General features: G+C 43.6%; 4 protein-coding genes across 4 annotated transcripts; all 4 read right to left on the bottom strand.

Moving 5' to 3' along the window:
• Positions 1-531: 531 nt before the first annotated feature.
• Positions 532-2,145, bottom strand: ATNIH1004_007182 (fungal specific transcription factor domain-containing protein; the record flags this gene model as incomplete). Its single annotated transcript, XM_033571809.1, has 1 exon — positions 532-2,145. One exon carries the CDS (start codon positions 2,143-2,145, stop codon positions 532-534), a length of 1,614 nt encoding a protein of 537 aa, XP_033425124.1.
• A 3,966-nt stretch (positions 2,146-6,111) lies between these two features.
• Positions 6,112-6,459, bottom strand: ATNIH1004_007181 (uncharacterized protein; the record flags this gene model as incomplete). The annotated part of the gene is made up of 1 exon (XM_033571808.1): positions 6,112-6,459. One exon carries the CDS (start codon positions 6,457-6,459, stop codon positions 6,112-6,114), a length of 348 nt encoding a protein of 115 aa, XP_033425123.1.
• Positions 6,460-7,621: 1,162 nt separating this feature from the next.
• ATNIH1004_007180 (uncharacterized protein) lies at positions 7,622-8,653 on the bottom strand (the record flags this gene model as incomplete). The annotated part of the gene is made up of 3 exons (XM_033571807.1): positions 7,622-7,807; positions 7,863-8,117; positions 8,474-8,653. 3 exons carry the CDS (start codon positions 8,651-8,653, stop codon positions 7,622-7,624), a joined length of 621 nt encoding a protein of 206 aa, XP_033425122.1.
• Positions 8,654-10,962: 2,309 nt separating this feature from the next.
• On the bottom strand, positions 10,963-11,634 carry ATNIH1004_007179 (uncharacterized protein; the record flags this gene model as incomplete). Its single annotated transcript, XM_033571806.1, has 1 exon — positions 10,963-11,634. One exon carries the CDS (start codon positions 11,632-11,634, stop codon positions 10,963-10,965), a length of 672 nt encoding a protein of 223 aa, XP_033425121.1.
• Between the last annotated feature and the right edge of the window lie 6,288 nt (positions 11,635-17,922).

Genomic DNA, 17,922 nt, shown 5'->3' with positions numbered 1-17,922 from the left:
AACGTGGTTCCGCAGTTGAAATGCAAAAGGAAGTGTCCAAATATTTCTGAACGTAGAATCGGAAGTAAAAAGAAGAAACAGGAATTTCATCCTTCCAACACATATAGAAGCAGACGGCATTAAAGGCAGACCGGATTGAGGCTAGTCTTCGTCCTGAGGGATGCTCTTATTTCGTTGATACTGTATGGTCCATGCCACCAACCATTAGATGATACCTGCCTTTGTGGTTATCTCACAGAGAGCGGTACTGATGCCTTTCACTCTATTCAATAACATTCAGTGTTTCAAATAAGATTGGTTTGAGAACCCATTCGTATCCAAATTTGATTATCGCACCCATTCTCATCGGACCATAAGGCCCATAAAACGACGTAAAGCAGTACGCTGGCAATGTTAAAATGAGATCAAAAATCAAAATCCATATCAAAATTTCTTGTCATGAAAAGTAACCGAAATATCCAGGAGTCCTTAGAACCTAAAAGCCTATTCTAATTCCATCCAGGTCACAAATGCTGAACTTTCGACCCAAGCCTAGGGAAGCCATCCATGATGTAGACCTAGAAGTAGATCATACTCATTTATGAAAAGCTCACCAAACATTTCGTCACCTGCTGTAGGTATTTCTCCATGTAGCTCTCCTGCATCGGTTATGGCATCCCGAGGCTTCATTCCTGTCGTGGTAGACATCACTGCAGCTTGCTCAGGTGCCATTCTACTTCGTTGTAGAAGTTCCTCTACCGCTTTCGTGATAGTTACTAGTATGTGCCGTGAATGCATAGTTGCTGTCACATTTTTCATAATCACCACCAGCGAGTTCATCAGAAGTTTGACTTCCGGAATATCGAGCATAATGGAAGAAGAGACACGAGTGGAGACTTTGAGCAAGAACACAGCTGCAAAGGCAATCATGATATGGAAATAAGCCGGCAAGCCGCTGAGATATGATTGCATCTCTGAGTCCAAAATCACAGCACGCAGGATAGAAAGAGCGGAAAGGACGGCGGAATTGGCAATCTCATCCAGGTCTGCGACAACATCGGGCGATCGAGACCTAGCCTGAACAGACCTAGCCCCTCGAAGAGCATGCGAACAGAGGTACAGTTTGGCGAAATGGTACCGTACACCGACACCTTTGCGCGGATAGTTACCAACATGGGCGTTGGGGCCAAATATATCTGCCCACTCAGCACGAAGGGAGTCCAAGGAAATGCTGAACCGTCGCACATCGGAAATCTGTGCCTCAGAGAGAGGTCGGTCGACATCCGCACCGAACGCGTCATAGATGCTGGAGCAAATACTCCAGCAGAAGACTTGGCTTATTAACCGCGCGTCATCCTCTGTAGCATGCTCACAGTCCAAGAACATCCGTGCATCCCGCACAGCTTCACATTCTCGAGTGGTTGGCGGCCTGCCATATGGTATAGAGAAGTGGTGGTCACATACATATACCAGATAGTATAAACGTGTGTTTGAATATTGTTCTCGATCACCAAGAATTGCTCTCGGAAAGCTTCTGTGCAATTGGAGCTCCGTGGCTATTCGTACCGCAAGCCCGACCCATGTCCAGGATAAATCGCTCATCCAGAAGGCAGCGATTAAGAGGGCTTGGACGTCTTCTACCGTATTCTTAACAAAGCTCAGCGAAGCGCTTAAAGCCACACATTCTCGATAAAGCTCGTCAAAATCGGGAGATGCTAAATGCAGAGCGCCAACAGCACAGATCGCAGTCATCAGAAACGGCGAAACATCGCGAATATCCTCTAGCGCCATAGATCCATGGTCTCCCAGAATACTATACACGAAGTGGTCCAGCTGGTTGTGATAGTCATCAAAATATATGTGTGCATTCTCAATGCTTATGACTCCACGGGAAATAATATCGTGATGGGTTCTTGGTTGTGTGGAGGCAGTTAAGTGAAGATAATGGCTCGGAGCAGGAGCCCTTTGGCTCGATTCCAGATCTATGACAATCCTCAGGCGACGGGATTTCTCGCTGAAGGTACTCTCGTCATCTTCGAGTGTCTCGGTAGCAGACAGCGTACCGTCCGACGTTTGTTCGCTTTCGTCGGGGGCGTTCAAGTTGGGACTAGGGTTGTTCGCATATGTTGCCAAGGTTTCTTCAAGCTTCCGGAGTTTCTGTTCCATGGTTTGCTTCCACCTGAAAACAGAAAAATGCTTAGGGCCTTAATGTAGTAGATGGTATAGACCAAGTCACTCACGACACATCACTCTCTAACAGCATCTGTAGACTGCGATTCACCGTGCAAGGTAGACCCTTCTTCGCACATCGAGTGCAGGGTGGCTGTGACTCATTCATGAAGCATTTAATCTAGTATCCTGTTAGAGTGACAGCCAGTCTCTTGAACCAACAGGATTGAAGAGGTGCTCTTGTACTTTTTGCTTGCGGCAGGCTACGCAAGCCGTGATCTTGCGAGTAATGTCAGGGGGCTTTGAATCCCCGAAAGTGTCTCGAAGTCTGTGAATGGGAGATCCAGGCACTCCGGGGTCTTCCATGTTGGCAGTGGTATTTTTTTTGGAAGAAGTTTGTGAAGGCCAAGCTATTTAACTACCACCAACTCCTCTCCTACTAAGAAACGTCCGATAGCCATTCCCCGCAAAAGCACGTGAGGTGACGGGAGTAAGCGCCTGTGGCTGGCGATCAGGCGGATCGCCGTTGGTAGGGAACTGTTGGTCCTGCAAGATTCAAAGTCTGAGGAGGCGCTATAGACTCTAATTGGATAGAGGAAATGTTGGATACTTGGCATGAAAAGTCGTTCGAATTCCTTAGTTTTCTGTCGAGATCTCTGAAATTTTGGAGACGACAAAAGCAACGCACCAAGTTTGTGGTCATTATCGCACTTCACACCAGGCACTCTAATCTGTTACTCAACTGAGTCGACTGCAGTGATACACGTAGTGTAATTCGATATCAAGTTAAATTTTGTGGTTGCCCAGCGCTGTCTTGAATAACCTTGCCCCCTCCCCCCCCTTACCATAGTACCATACGCATCCAACGAATAGATATATAGCTTTGAACCCAAAGCCTGACAGGTTATCCAATAAAAAAGCCTAATTTACAAAGGGGAGTATTCCTTGTCTAGCCAACCATGAAGTGAAGCGTCATATAAAATTAGGCACCTTTATTGTGACAATGCTAACTGCCAACTACGAAACGGCGAAACGATGTACTAATAAATCAGACATGCATCTGGTAGCGGCGGTAAAAATTAACTTTCTCCCAGGCAGCTTGGCGTTGAGACTATTGTTCTTGTAGTCCCGGGGTAAGGATTCAGTCTCACTCACATGCTAAAATAACGAAGGCAAAAAATCAATACTAGTCATTTTAATATGGATAGCCAAAAATGTTGGCGACAAAGAAGTGAAGACCAAATCCGGTATTTCTGAAGTGGGCACAGTCAGAGTAGAAATAAAATTATCAAAAACCAAATGTAAAATACAATCCCATAAAATAACGAAAATATTGAATATATTAAAAAACACTCTCATATGCCTCAAGGATCTAATCCAGGGAAAGATGCGAATTGCATCCATCCCCCAGACGAGCTCATTCTCCGCTCTTTTTGATATGCTGAAAGGTCTTCTCAGCTTTGGACCTGTCTATTTTTTCTACATAAACCCAATCACCTGATTCATGTATCTCAAATTCTATAGTGCTGAGTTCACTTTGCAGCTTCTCGATTGCCTCAAGCGTGTTGGCTAAAAACACGAAGATTTCATTAAATCTTACATCCTGGTAAACAAGAGAAATATCTAGTCCCTGAATTTTGTTATTCAGTTCTCCAATATCAGAACCAGTCTCTCAACCCAGTGATCTTTTGTGTGTTCCTTGGTCTCCCGTTCTTTGATCCGGTTTTGCCTCCGCCTGAGAAGTGTCTCTAGATTCTGGCCACGTTTCTCCAATTCATCCCACGCTCAGTTGGCAGCGAAAGCCCCCTTCGCTTGTAGTTCAGTGATTCTTAGAGACGCGGGCTCTGCTCTGGATTTGGCATCTTGGAGCTCACTATGGAGCAGGTTAAGGCTTGCTTGAGTTTTATGATTTGCCTTTCTAGCTGAGGGGGTCCGATCGGTGGGCGTTCTCCATACTGCTTGCACACCTCACGAAGCCGGTTGTTCTCGTAGGCCTGAATGTCACTCATTATGCGAAGATGATAGTTGATTGTATCAGGAATTAAAAGTAAAGGTGGACTTATGGATAACGATTACTGGCTGGCAAATCCATAGAGAAACCAGGAGTACTGTCACTTGACATAGTAGCCCAAGGCTGAACTGTCATTTGATTGGTAAAAAGCTGGCTTAGAGACATTGATTTCCCTTTGAACGCTTACCCGTCTTCCGCAGGGCTACTATCTTAGCCCGCTTGAACTGCTTGGGGTAATAGTTTAACTCTAATAACTTTGCAAAGACATAGGCAATGAGTCTTCCAATATGCCTCTATAGGCGTTTCCACACCAGTGTTGGGATGCTATCCTCATCGGGGGCGGTTGATTTTTTGGCCCTTGTAACTGCTTGATAGACTTTATGTTCTGTAAGCGGCTCCCATGGGATTTCCTCGCTTTGTATCCTGACCGTGTCCTCACTGGGTTCCTCCATCTTCGGGAAAAAACTACTCCATCAGGACGTTTGTTTTGTCTTTATTCTCTATGACTTCTATATCTCCTAACATCTGGGGAGGGATGTTTGTATAGGATTCGCGGGGTCTCACATATAATGCTGCTTTCCAGAGGTGGCCTTTACCTGCTTTGTCCAGGAATTCCCTCCAGTGTGCAGCATTTGTCTTTTCAATTATTGTTGTCCAAGCCCTGAGTTTGTGACGCATTTCTTCAAATAGAAGTGATGAGTAGGGCTCTTGGCCGCCTCGGGTAACACAGGTCTCTTGCTACCTCTACTAGGCGCGGTTTGTCTCCGCTTGGTGTATCTTTAGCTCGGGGGTGAACCATCGATTGGGTCTAGGAGATGGCTCTCTAGCTATCTCTACACTGATCCTATAGACATAGACAAATGAAGATATAGTACAACTATAAGTGTTGGGGTTGTAGTGTAGCAAGACCCGAATCCCAATATATAATCCATGGACTCTAGGATCCGTGACGTGGCAACTTGCACAGTCATCGATAATGATTGGTCATGATGGTGTGCGAGATAATCAAAGGCAATGTTCTGGGCTGGTAAGCCAATATTTTAATTATATTTTGGCCTATAAATACACAAGGGAAGACCCAAGATAAGCTTTACAGCTAGTACAACCGAGCCTCCTGTCTGAATAATAATTTATTAACGTCTATGAATTTTTTCACTCACTATCTAAGACGTAAAAGTTTTGTTCATTAATATATCTTTTAAGAGGTACATCAATTCTCCAAAGCCACTTATAAGTCACTGTTTAATAGCTGCAGGGCATCACTTTTTTTTTTTAGTCGACCAGTTTCAAATCCTTAAAGCTCACATCAGCATGCAAAAAAGAGAGAGCTCTCCCTTCAGAATCAGCGTTCGCCGACGAGCGATTGAAGTATCCACGTTTAGTTTCGTTATAAACATCATCAGGAGGATCTTTGAAGCTAGTTCATCAGTACCTAGTGACCATCCTTTTCTTTACGCCGCAACCTGGATTCTGTTGTGCGGAACAATTTTACGTTTTGGAACCTGTATAGATGAGAATATGGAAGCATAGTATTAACTTTTTTTTGTGTTGGTTTACATTTGACAAGTTGTCTATCTCCTCTCCTTGTGCTAAGATGTGTCACCATGAACTCTTCCTGAGGCGTAAACTAGGCTCTACGCTAAGAATCTGTCTAATAGGGAAAACTGCAGCCTTTTAGGCTTCAATTCCCAGTTCCTCAAGTTTTAACGGAGTCATATTAGAGTCCTGCTTGTCTGAGGCATTGCAGTAAATGGTCAAATAGCTCATCCTCCTTCCTGGCTATTCAACACATGTCCCTGTGTTGTCTTGGATAGAAAAGCGCGTTGAATTTAGATATAAATAGTACAGCTATTTTCTGATTAAAACTGAATCCCTAGTAATAAGGACTGATTTTCTTCAGCACCATTATAACCCTTTGTTGTTTAGAAACAAAAAATGTATACATGGAGATATTATCCAGCCCAACCCATCATTTTGTTATAGTAACTAACATTCACAGCAAACACAGTAATCACAAGGACACCAGTCAAGAAATGGTCTGCCACTGTCATTTCCACCACCTCGCAGGCTGATTTGCATTTGTTTCTGGGCGGGCCGCTCTTGTTAGCGAGTCGTTTTCTAGTAATATCTCGTAACGTATGAGAGTTGATCGCTGGAGGAATACATGCAGGCTTGGTCACTACCACCTCCTGACTGGGGCCGGCAGGGCTGGAGGGTTGCTCCATAGTAAGGGTGATAGGGTTCCAGGTGGACTGGGGGATATCTTCTTTGGAGGACTTGAACCAGGAGAAGTTGAACATGATTGTGGAATAGATGAAGTGAGAGAGTCTGAAATTTTTTGTCTTTTTTTTTTTAATGAAAGAAAGAAGGATGAAGGGAAGGAAGGAGTAATTACTGTAAATATTTGTGGCTTTGCCAAGTGATGTGGGAACCTAACGTCTATCCGGAGAATTACCGCCACAGCCAGAACGAAGTTCAATTTCTTCTGAGCCTTTTGTCTTTATTGTGATAGAGTGCCCTGGTGGTGAAACCACCTCACCCCTTATGCCAATTAAGTAGATGGCCAGTATTCTGTCGGATTGGCGAATCCCCTTCGGTTCACACCACACTCTTATTGATACCAGTATACTGTTGATGTTATCGCGTTAGACCAGGGTCCATAACAAGGCTATTAAATGCTATTATATTTAAAGATTAATGTTTACCATAGTTAATTTGGGAAGTAGAAGATAAAATCTGAAAAGTAGAAGTTAAACGTTAAAAAGAATTGCATACCAAGGAACTCATCAGAACTTGTGTTCACCAAGCCACATTTGATCACTGACGAACGAAGGAACTAGTATAACTCCAATGTCTTAAATCAAATCCCCTACAAATTGTGGAATGCCAATGATATTCTTCTTCCTCTCCACGTTTCCTTGGTTTTTCTCGTTCCCAGGCGTTGGGTGCTACAATCTTGGTCTCACTAAGGCCTTGGCTGCCAACTATCTACGTATACCGCCGCCCGCATCCCCAGCTCGATATCCACTTCCTATCCAGTTAAGTTGATGACATACCGATGATCACAGCCATGTTTGCAAATTTCCTACACAGTGAATAATGCCAATGCTGCGCCTCCAAGACATGGAGATTTGCCGTATAGACTGCCACTACATAGAGCACAGCTGCGCGATTGTCACAACATCCAACCCGAATTATGGAGCGTTGCGTGGGTATATAAACCCTGTACCACTCTCAGTTTACATCCATCCCTCTCCAGGATCCTCAGGCTTCCGTTTCAAGACATACATATTACTTCTTTTCTGCATATAAGCACAATTTCTTCTGTCTACCAAAATGCGTCTCTGGACTCTCTTTCTCGCCTTAGCCGCATCCGCCGTTAATGCAGAGATATCAGGCGTACAGGATGAAGCTTGGGCTCGTAACTTGATCGCCACACTTGAAAGTAATTTTAAACACCGACTACAATAACACGTTGGACTTCACTTTGAGAAAATCGACCTCAGTTACGGCGACGAAAAGTGAAGGCTGGACTACTGGCGGAAAGGTTACTGCAGGAGTGGGAAGTACGGGGTCGGCGTCCGCCGAGATCTCGGCATCATATTCCTCCCTCTCCACCACCGTCGAAACGAAGACAAAAGAGGTTTCCTGCTTAACACGGTGAAGCCCTCGCCGACGATGCCGCTATGAGACCTGGACCTACCATGTCAAAGTTAAGGGAACCTGCACTCTGAATCCGATGATCGAATGCGTCCCTGGCGGCCAACAGCACAACCAGTGTGATCTTAGTACCGGCTTGTTCGGTTGCCAACAAGTCAACGACTGGAGGGGGAACAGATGTGATGAAACCACGGGTTGCGAAGTCGATACTCCACTCTCCAACGAAAAAGGGGAACCGTTTTCTATCACGGTTTCGATTCATGAACCGCTTGATCCCTGAGACGAAGCTGGACCAACTCTACGTCGACCCAGGTGTGAGGATGAATTCGATGGGCATTCATCTAATCCAAAGGGGTTTATGGGAATTATTTGTGCGCCGTTTATAGATTGCATGAATCTTCCGAATGGGGTTTTCATTGTTCGGCTTGTTAAGCCCACCATTACGACAGATCGCTCAATGTGGGTTGATTAGGTCCTGATATTTCGACTCAAATAATGCTACTGGAGAAAGACTTCAGCTGGAATGATTCCCATTTCCACTTTTGCCCGTTCCACAATATCCACAAACTCATCCAAGCCTTATAGATTCTCCTCGAAAGCCCGCAATCTGGCAGACTCTGTATCAGAAATATCTGATCCCGGCGCTATAGAAACCGCAACTTCAATATTGGAGTCTTTTCGCAGGACAACTTCGGTTGGAAGGCGTGTACAGGGCGTATCGCTGCGGGGGAAGTGCACGCCAGAGAGAGCTTCGAGCATGGACAATTTTCCGCTGGAATGATCACCAGAGACCACATTCTGAGGCAGGTCGACAAACTCCCCGAACCCCTGCATGTGGGGATTATCGATTTTGTCGAGTAGGATTTGCTGTTCTTCCGTTCTGAGCTCCCTCAGGCCTGTCTGATCAAACTAGAGAGAGTCCATGGCCAGACACAGTTCAATATTGCAAATGAGTTGGACCAGATGAGGAGCATTTTAATTGGAAACTAGTACGGAGTAATAGTGGTGGCTTATCGCTTTTAAGGCTTCTTGTGAGAACTTGCGTACATCAACCTATCGTAACGGATAGCGCCCGAACTTCAACCAACACCAGATAGCGCCAAACTGCCGCTACGGTACACTACATGCATATACACAAAAGCACGAATAGTTCTCGACGAATGGAAAGACAATCCAATCAATTAGATCCACCCGTGCTCCCTGAGCAGGCTGATACTATCAACGGCGTATTCACAGCGAGGCTGCCCACATCGTAAGCTCTTCGTTGGGGCCAGGATATACTCTCCCAACATTCAGAGCCAACTGCTCGCGTTTGCCTCCCATACACGCATATTAAGATTTGTTTGGTTATCAAGAATTGCCATTCAGAAGACATCAGTAACGTGGGATGAGTCGCTACAGTAGATGTTTGTAAGCGCTGTTGGCTTTGAGACTATGGATGGCCCGAGAAATTAGCTATCCGGTCTTCCTTGGACAGAATGCAACTCCACTCCACCTGGTTTGTTGTCCTCTACAAGCGTTGGCCACTCTGCAGCTAATGATTTGCGGTTTGTGTTCCAATCATCGGGTCTGGACTGTCAACTACAGTATTTTATGTGTACTCACAATTCATGGCTTCTGTGAGCTATATTTCAGCTACCGTTTTGAATCAGAATCACATATAGAAGTCTGTATTACTAGTAACACATGATGGCTACATTATACGATGGTGGATCCGAGCAATGTCTGCTACTCTAAAAAATAGCTGTATCTCGAGCCTCTTGCTTCGTCTCCTCTTGAGTTTCTTCTAGAGCCTCCTCCTTATGTTTTTCTTTCTTCTTTTTGTCCCCCTTCTCTCCCCCCGATTGCTCCACGCAGGACTCCGTAATTTGCATTAACCCGCTTGTCCATTAGCAAAAGCGGAGTTTTAGTTTTAACTGTTAGTTCTGTAGCCGCCGGTGGTCTTGTGACAGTTGGCCCGTCGGAACTTGGCCCTGCGTTCAGTTCGCACCACGGTTTCCACGTAAACCACCGTTGGGGATAGTATGGAGCTACCTGCAGATATCCATATGTAGTTTGATATGGGGGCTGGTATGGGGTTTGGAAGGGCCTAATTAGCCTGCAGTCCGTAGTAGTCGTTCCAACTGGGTCCAGGGATGTAGTTGTTTGACGAACGATATGGACCAGTACGTTAATCCTTCGACTCCTGATTCGACAGTTGTTGGAACTGCTGGGTGCTGTCTTCCCATATTCCTGTGTAGGCTAATCCCAAGTATATGAACACTATAATTCTTCAGGATGATCAGTAAATCCTGCCATCCCAAATACCTTTTCCTCTAAAACTCTTTGGATTTGATTAAATTTGAAAGCAACGATATAGGGTCAAGAAAAGCAGTCCTTTGGTCTCACCATGGTATTTTGAAAATCCAGCGTTATGCCAGTTTCAGTTTGGGGGTTACCAAGCGCCAGCCATTTATGGCAAGGCAATGGAGCTCCTGTCAACGGTCCTAGTTATTAATCGGCAGCGAACCCGAGTTTCTGGCCTAAGGACAAACCTCTCTTGGGCGGTATTATCATTCAAGATCTTTTTTTTTTTTTTTTTTTTTTTTTTTTAAACCGAGTCCACTGATCCAGCCTTTTCAATAGTTCCTCTTTTATGGACTCCCAAGTGCAGAGCTTCTAGCTCACGATCTTCTTCGGGAATCACAAAATGCTTCCTTGCAAAAAGACCAACTGCCTCATTCGGAGCTCATCAGGGACCTCAGTGTATTCATGTCCTACCTTGACTGGGTGGCAATGCCGGTGCATCGAAACCATGGGCTCTGCAAACAAGCCGCAAAGAAACCAGATGCTAAATCCTCGCTTTAAACAACAGCAACTTGCACAGTCAATCTTGACTGCTGATGGTTTTGGCGGCGATGGGGTGAGTAGTCTTGACTTTTCATTTGACTGGTATCAGTTTTCCACTCGGCGCTCGAACCAAGCTATGATAAATACGGTGGTAGAACCAAGATTATTTAACAACTAGGTTAAATTTTTTTTTCAGGCGCCATAAATTCTGCAGAGTCTAGATAAATTGATTGCTACCTGTGCTAGCTCTGACTTCCAATATCCTCATCCAACATGTCCAGAAATTTGGACAGCTCAACCAACTGTAAGAAACTTCAAAGCCAATCAAGTGTCTTCCAATAGTCGTCAAGCTTATACGGTCCCCAAGTGAGGACGTCCGGTTTGGAGGCGATGACCTGAACCCTCACATATTTGTCACCTTTGAAGAAATATGTCTCACCAGGCAATTTCGCCTTATCTTTAGGGATCGGGATCGATGCCTGGATTGAATCAAAGCCGGCTTTGGCAAGACCCGGCCATTCATCGACGACGTTCGCGGGCCCATAGACGATCCTATCATCTACAACATTGAGCCGAACGTATCTGGTTCCCTTGAAAAAGTAGGCCTCGTTCGTCTTGCCAGGAACAGCCAAAGTAACATCCACAGTATCGAAGCCCTTTCCAGCAAGACACTTCCACTTCTCAGTAATCTTCAGGGGACCATCGGTAATAGAATCGTCTCCCGCTTTGGGAGTAAACTTAATACGGGCAACACTCGAGCCGTGGAAGAAATAAAACTCGGTGGTAGCTCCGTCGACGGGAAGAACGGCTTCAACGGTGCCAAATCCGGCCTTGTTCAAGGATCCCCAGTAGTCCTTGATTGGAACTGGACCCCAGGTTCTGGTCTCCTCGCTTCCGTATGGAGTCCACTTGACGCGAGCATATTTCCTACCGGCGAAGAAGTATCCCTCTTGGATATCTTCTTGGTAGAATGCTGCGTCGACCATGCTGACGGTTAGGCAGGGGAGTGTAATATAGATAAATATTGGAGGAGGTTCAGTGACAAATGCTTGCAATTGTATTCAGCTTTGAGTACTGAGCTCTGCTGGACTGGCAACGAGGAAATGTGGGAGAAGTGTCCGGTCTTTATAGCCATCTGACATCTCACCAACCCATATTGACTTGTTGGCTTGTCGAGTCACCCAGAATGAGGGGAACATTTCTGTCTCCTCCGAGACACGTAGGGCTCCTCAATACATGCAGTCAAGCAGTTAGATATGCTAGTGCATGTACGTCGCAATACTGGCCTCTTTAGGCATCCTAGGAGCTTGGCATGCAAGTATTTGGAATTTCATAACACGGACCCAGACAAGGCCATCATGCAACATTGAATCCAAATCAATATCTGCAATAACTGGAGATGATATACACCTGTACACCCGGGGTCTCCTATCCGAGGGCGGATTGTCCGGTTTCAAAGCCACCAAGAAGAATATAAAGTGACTTTAAAACGACGGTTGATATAATAGATTTGTCATACAACGGAGAGAAGAACAAACTCTCTTAACCATTGATATTACTGTAATTATGGCCTGTTGCCTGTCTGTATGTTTGTATAAAAACAAACCTGCATTGGTAATCATGGCCCCACCCCAGGCTCCAGAGATGTATTATAAAACGTCCTTAGTTAATAATACTCTAACATGGTACGATCAAATGAACTTGCAATAGTGCTGCATGCTCATATGAAGTGGGAAGTGGGGTTCTGTTTACTAGCAGAAAGTACCAAGGGAATGGACATAGTCCTGAAGTCGAGACCCTCATGGCCATGCAATACATGCAGGCTCTGTGGTTTTGACAACGCGGGGTCTCATGGCTGATACTACTAAATAGTTCACAAACATCACCGTCGTTTTACCGGTTGTTAGGCTGACCAGACCAGGATTTGATATATACAGGTAAGAATGTAAATGGGTAGGCATGCAGATTGAAGGCAATCCTTGATAGCTATTGCCTAGATGGTGAAATATACTATATAAAATACCATCTGAGTAGGGACATTGTCTGCGGGACCACGGATATATACAGAGGCATAAATTATCAGGTAGCTTCAACCATCCTAGTAAATTATGTCACAGGCAATTAGTTAACGACCTCATTCAGGAAAGCAAAGAGAGAAAGTCTTAGCTTCCTCCACAACCATTTCAGCTCATTAATAATGTCGTGGAAATGTGAGAGTTCCCAGCTTCTGCACTGTGGAAATAGTCAAAGCCATACAGATAGTTGGGAAAGGGAAGTCGTGTTTCATTAAATGAAAACCCGACTTGGTTTACTGGCATAGTTATCCAGGTTCAATGGTCTTGCAGCTTGCATGCCAATGTCGCAATGAGTTCTCTTTTAGTAGGGTAGGTATCTCAGGAGGGGATACATCATTTGAGTCGGTGATGATGATTCTCACAGTGGGGGCAGAGTGTATGGATTTATCATTATGCAGAACTCATCTAAGCAGAATCGCATCTATTGGCAGATTTGGTTTTACATCTACAGCTTCTTCAGCTTCTTCTTCTTCGTTCTTTTCTGTTTTTCGAGCCCTTGTTGCACCCCTCTTTTATTATAAGGCGGGGAACCTGCCATCTGAAATCCCTGACATATAATGTTCGATATATAGCCTCTCCATTTACCGTATGGCTGCGTATGACCTCTCAGACAGTGTGATCCTAGATGTCGCATGCAGGAGTGTGCATATAGTGAAATGGCTCTTTCTTTTTTACAAGAGAGAGATAGAAAGGCCCGTAACTGAACTATTGGACACAAGCCCCAAGCCAAGTATCTAAATTGCTGAATAGATCTTTCTCTAAATAGGTCCACGTACAATAGATATACAGAACAGATAAAGTTGTAGTAGCCTAGGCATCGCTTGACTGCGAGAGTTCATGGTAAATGGAACCATATCCACCCGTCCGGCTTCATCGACTGAAACCCGGCCAGCTAGTATAACTTAGGTCATATCTTTAATATTATCGACTGGGGTTGCCAGTAGTATCTGCAAAAGACTCAAACCTGCGTTGGGATATTATAAGACTATAATAAATAAGTTGAAAGCAAAACAGGCTTATGGCCAAGGATGTCTAGTTGCTCGTCTTCTTTCACATGCCATGGAACAATAAATGCATTTCGCAGTTTTGTAGTTACAGCTATCTTTGGGCTTTGTAGCGGTCCAAGTTTCCATATTCCGCGAGCAGCCACAACTACACTGTATCAATCCATAGTGTCAAAGATTGCATAATCCAAGCAAAGACAAGAACCTCTACGGTGAAGGCTCAGTTGCTCTCTCCCTAGTTTAGTTACCAAGTGGCATGTTTTGGACACATAAGGAATCTTCCTTGCTATGCTAATGCGTGTTTTACAATAGCACTGGCAGGAAGAGTAGCTTACATGCTCGCAATCCGTGGCTATAGAGAATCATAATGTATGGACAATTTTTTAATAGTGTCATGATAAGCTAGTCTATATTGAGAAATCATGTGAAATACTTAAGTGACGTGGCAATCCTGAAGAAGAGGGGTAGGCGTTGTGGGTAGATGTGTTACAGCTAAATGGACACCCCCGCTTTGGGTAGTCATGCTTTCAGTTTTATATCTATTACCCATCATAGATATATGACGACAAACATTGGTTATATAATTATATGTAACCTTGTTACTGAGTATATTAACCGTCAACGTTTGGGCATTCGCCATTTCAGTTTCACAGTCACGAGGATACTGTAGTAGTTCGTGCTGTCTTGCCTCTCCGTGTCGCAGCATCTAAGGCTTCCTGTATTCTTCTTCCCTTTGCTTTGTTAATTTTTTTTCCCTTGTGTGTGCTTTCTGATTAAGATTTTAATCTGCGAATACCTTTACCCCGGTGGGAATTCAGTACATATCCATGTCAAGAATACTGCAAAAGCTGTTCTAGGAATGCGAGAAATGAGAAGATCAATGCATACCATTGATGGCATTACTAAAGTTATTATTACGCTATAATAGATTGAAAAAATGGACCATAATTCAACAATCGTCTCCTCTTAACCAGTCATCTAACAAGAGCTCCTTCGCAGTCGGCCTTTCCTCGGGCAACCAACACAGGTTTTGCCGTAAAAATCGGAGGAAAAGCATCTTGCTATTAGTCTCAAGTCGAGATTCATGGCTCTCTAGGGATTGCTCTGGGATTTCTACGGAGCCCCTCCAATTACCTGCAACATATTAAAGGCTGTCATATTAAATTTCTCAGGGAAAATTGAACTTCACTTACCATTCTCGTCCCAAAATTTGAGACTTCTTCGCTTCGTCTAAGGAACTTAACTGGGGGTGGTTCCAGAGGAGAAATCCTTTCTAAAAAGCGCTAAGTGTGTTGAGTGCCATTTTTAAGAGTTTGATTCCTAAAAAGATGTCCTTGCTCGAACAATGTCCATGCCTACTGAGTACAAGGTTAGAAGATATTACACTGCCCAATAGATAGTCGTACCATCTGACCCAAAGCCCATATATCGACCTTATTATCCCACTGCATGCCCGGCACTACTTCTGGCGCCCTATATCTACTTGACATGATAAGGCCGGTTTGGTTACCTTTAGCTAGTCGCGCCTCTCCAAGCTCAGCTAGTATTGGTTCGCCACTTGTCAGACACATCGTAGGAGTGGGGTAAATGGTGCGATCACGAAGCTGTTTTCAAGGAGCGAGGTTGGAAATCTTGTCCTTTTCCATTTCAGAAAGGATTGACTCATCATCAATGCCAAGAAGGATATCGTTCGGCTGAATATCTAATTAGGGGGACGCATAGACTTCAACGCTCAGGTTGTGCCTTACCAGTATATATAGATGACTTTGGCTTGGTGGAGGTAATCCAGCGCAATATGGACAAGCCGGAGAGCAGGTCAAAGAAGGTTTTCTGGCAAGGCATTACCCTTAAGACAGTGTATATAATCGCGGATGTCGATACCAGCGGGTTGATAGAGGAGACAAGTGTGCACTCCACATGGTCCGGAAATCTTAAATAAGTCGAGTACATGTCCGACATACTTTACACCGCTATAAATATCATAAATGGCTTTTAAGTGCTTGGAGATTTCCACTTCTGGGAGCCGTCGCCTACTCCGAACGTGGAGTTTTAGCGCTTATTACTTCTGCTACATCAGCTTATATTTAAAATAAATATCTATGCACACTTACCGTAGGTCCCGACATAGCCATACAATTGATGATGAGCCGAAGCCGAGTTTAGTTACACCTGATATTGGGATTTAAAAGCTTCACTAATGTGAACTGGATAGTAGCGTCCTTTAAATAATCAGGAAGAGTTTTGTTGTGAAACTACAGTAGGTCAGAGGAAGTGACATTGAATAGAGAGAACTAAGCCATTGAATTGGATGAATGAACTTAGTTAGTATAAGGAATTTGTCTGTGGGAAGACATATATAAGCGAGGACTTCGCCGATCCTTCGGGTAATCCGTCGGGCTGATCCCATATTCATAACAAGTTTCTTCTTCGAATGTTTCAGAAGTATCTAAGATAACAAATCCTGAAGTTGGAAAGACGCGTGGTTGAGACATTTGAATAGAGGCCGTCTTCCTGCGAATAAGGAATTGGACCGTGGGCAGGCTATATGTCGTGAGGGCAAAGCCAATCGTCTTCTAGTACGGATACATGTGTTATGTGAAAGCCATCCCTTGATTGCTTGATTCGAGAAGAGTCTTGCGTGATTATTATCTCGGAATATCTTATAAAATTCGCTGAACTGCCTGATGAAGCTACGACATTGCGCTATCCCCATCAAATTTTCCTTCATTTAGCAACTCTCGATAACTAGTTTTCTATATTCTCCACCATGACGGAGCATAATCCCTCGTATTATACAGCAGAACACTATCAAGCAGTTATTGATCGAGAAAATTCACAAACACTGGACGAAAATTTGGTAAGACAGAATAACAACGATTTAACTAGTTATTAACCAGTTTGGAACTAGTTTCAGCATGAGGGTCCAATCAAGTTAACGTGTGGTAACTCTCACGGGGAATTTTTACAAACCTCTAAGGTAGAGGTTGTAATAACCCTACCTAAATATCTAGAGACGCACAAGGATGGTCATACATATGCCGTCTCTATCAACCCAAATAAAAAACCTAATATTATTGATCTCATGAGCACAGTAAGTAAAGCTAGCTTTAAACTAGTTTTTAACTGGTTTCTAACTAGTTCTCTGAAGGTTTAATATCCGTGTAACCAGTGGTATAGGGACACCAAGTCCATAAGCCCATTTTTCCATAATGCGGAGGTTCTACATTCTAAGTACCTTTGCTCTGGGGTAAAGATATATTCTAATATCTTTCCCCAACTAAAGGAGCTTACCCATACAATAGCTACTAATGATATATGGAATCTAATAAAAGAGAAACACCAACAGGCAGAGGAAAGTGAGACCAGAAAGAAGAAGATTGGATATAGGTAAGTCAGAACTATTTGGACATAGTTTCAAACTAGTTCCTAGCTAATTTCTGACTTCTCCAGAATCTACCATGAGGTAATAAGGATGTTTGAAAAAGGCAGAGCCTGCAAAGCCCAAACAGAAACATGCAGAGCTGAGTTTCGAAAAGGAAGTTAAGAAATAAGTAGTTCCAAACCAGTTCTATACTAGTTATTAACTAGTTCTAGACACCTGCTGGTGTTGTTCACGATATAATTATATACTCCAATTTAACAAGGGAAAACCAAGATAACCATTTCTAGAAATCACTTGCATTTCAAAGTAATGCTGATCTAGACCTACTACAGCAGTGTTTTAAAGGTCCAATCCTTGAAATACCTAACCATTGTGCGGTCATTCGACCAAAAAGGTTAAAACAGCAAAAGTGTGGTATGTTTTAAAATAACTAGTTTATAACTATTTTGTAACTAATACTTAAATAGTTCAAAATCACGGAAAGGAAACTTTTGAGATTACTAGTATAGGGTGTAACATAAAATTTAAGATTCTTATACTAAAGGATCTTGAAATACACCTATATATCTTATTTATATCTATTAGTGAACATACACACCCTCCACCTCCTCCATCAAAAAGGCCTGAAGAGATTATAAGAGAGATTTATAAAATTATACAAAATTGTCTGAATCCAGATATAACAATATGTTAGTATTACTTCTTAACTAGCTTTAAACTAGTGACTAACTAGTTCTAGCACGTCTATTCCGCACGCCTGAACTCCAGGGTCTTTGTGAAAAATACGGCAAAGAAAGCCTCAGTGAAATCCAT

The sequence above is a fragment of the Aspergillus tanneri genome (genome assembly GCF_003426965.1).
Source record: "Aspergillus tanneri strain NIH1004 chromosome Unknown AapTan_7_pilon_pilon_pilon, whole genome shotgun sequence".
In the NCBI taxonomy this organism is placed as follows: Eukaryota; Fungi; Ascomycota; class Eurotiomycetes; order Eurotiales; family Aspergillaceae; genus Aspergillus; species Aspergillus tanneri.
Note: the sequence above shows the minus strand (reverse complement) of the source record. Positions and strands in the feature narration are given on the sequence as shown.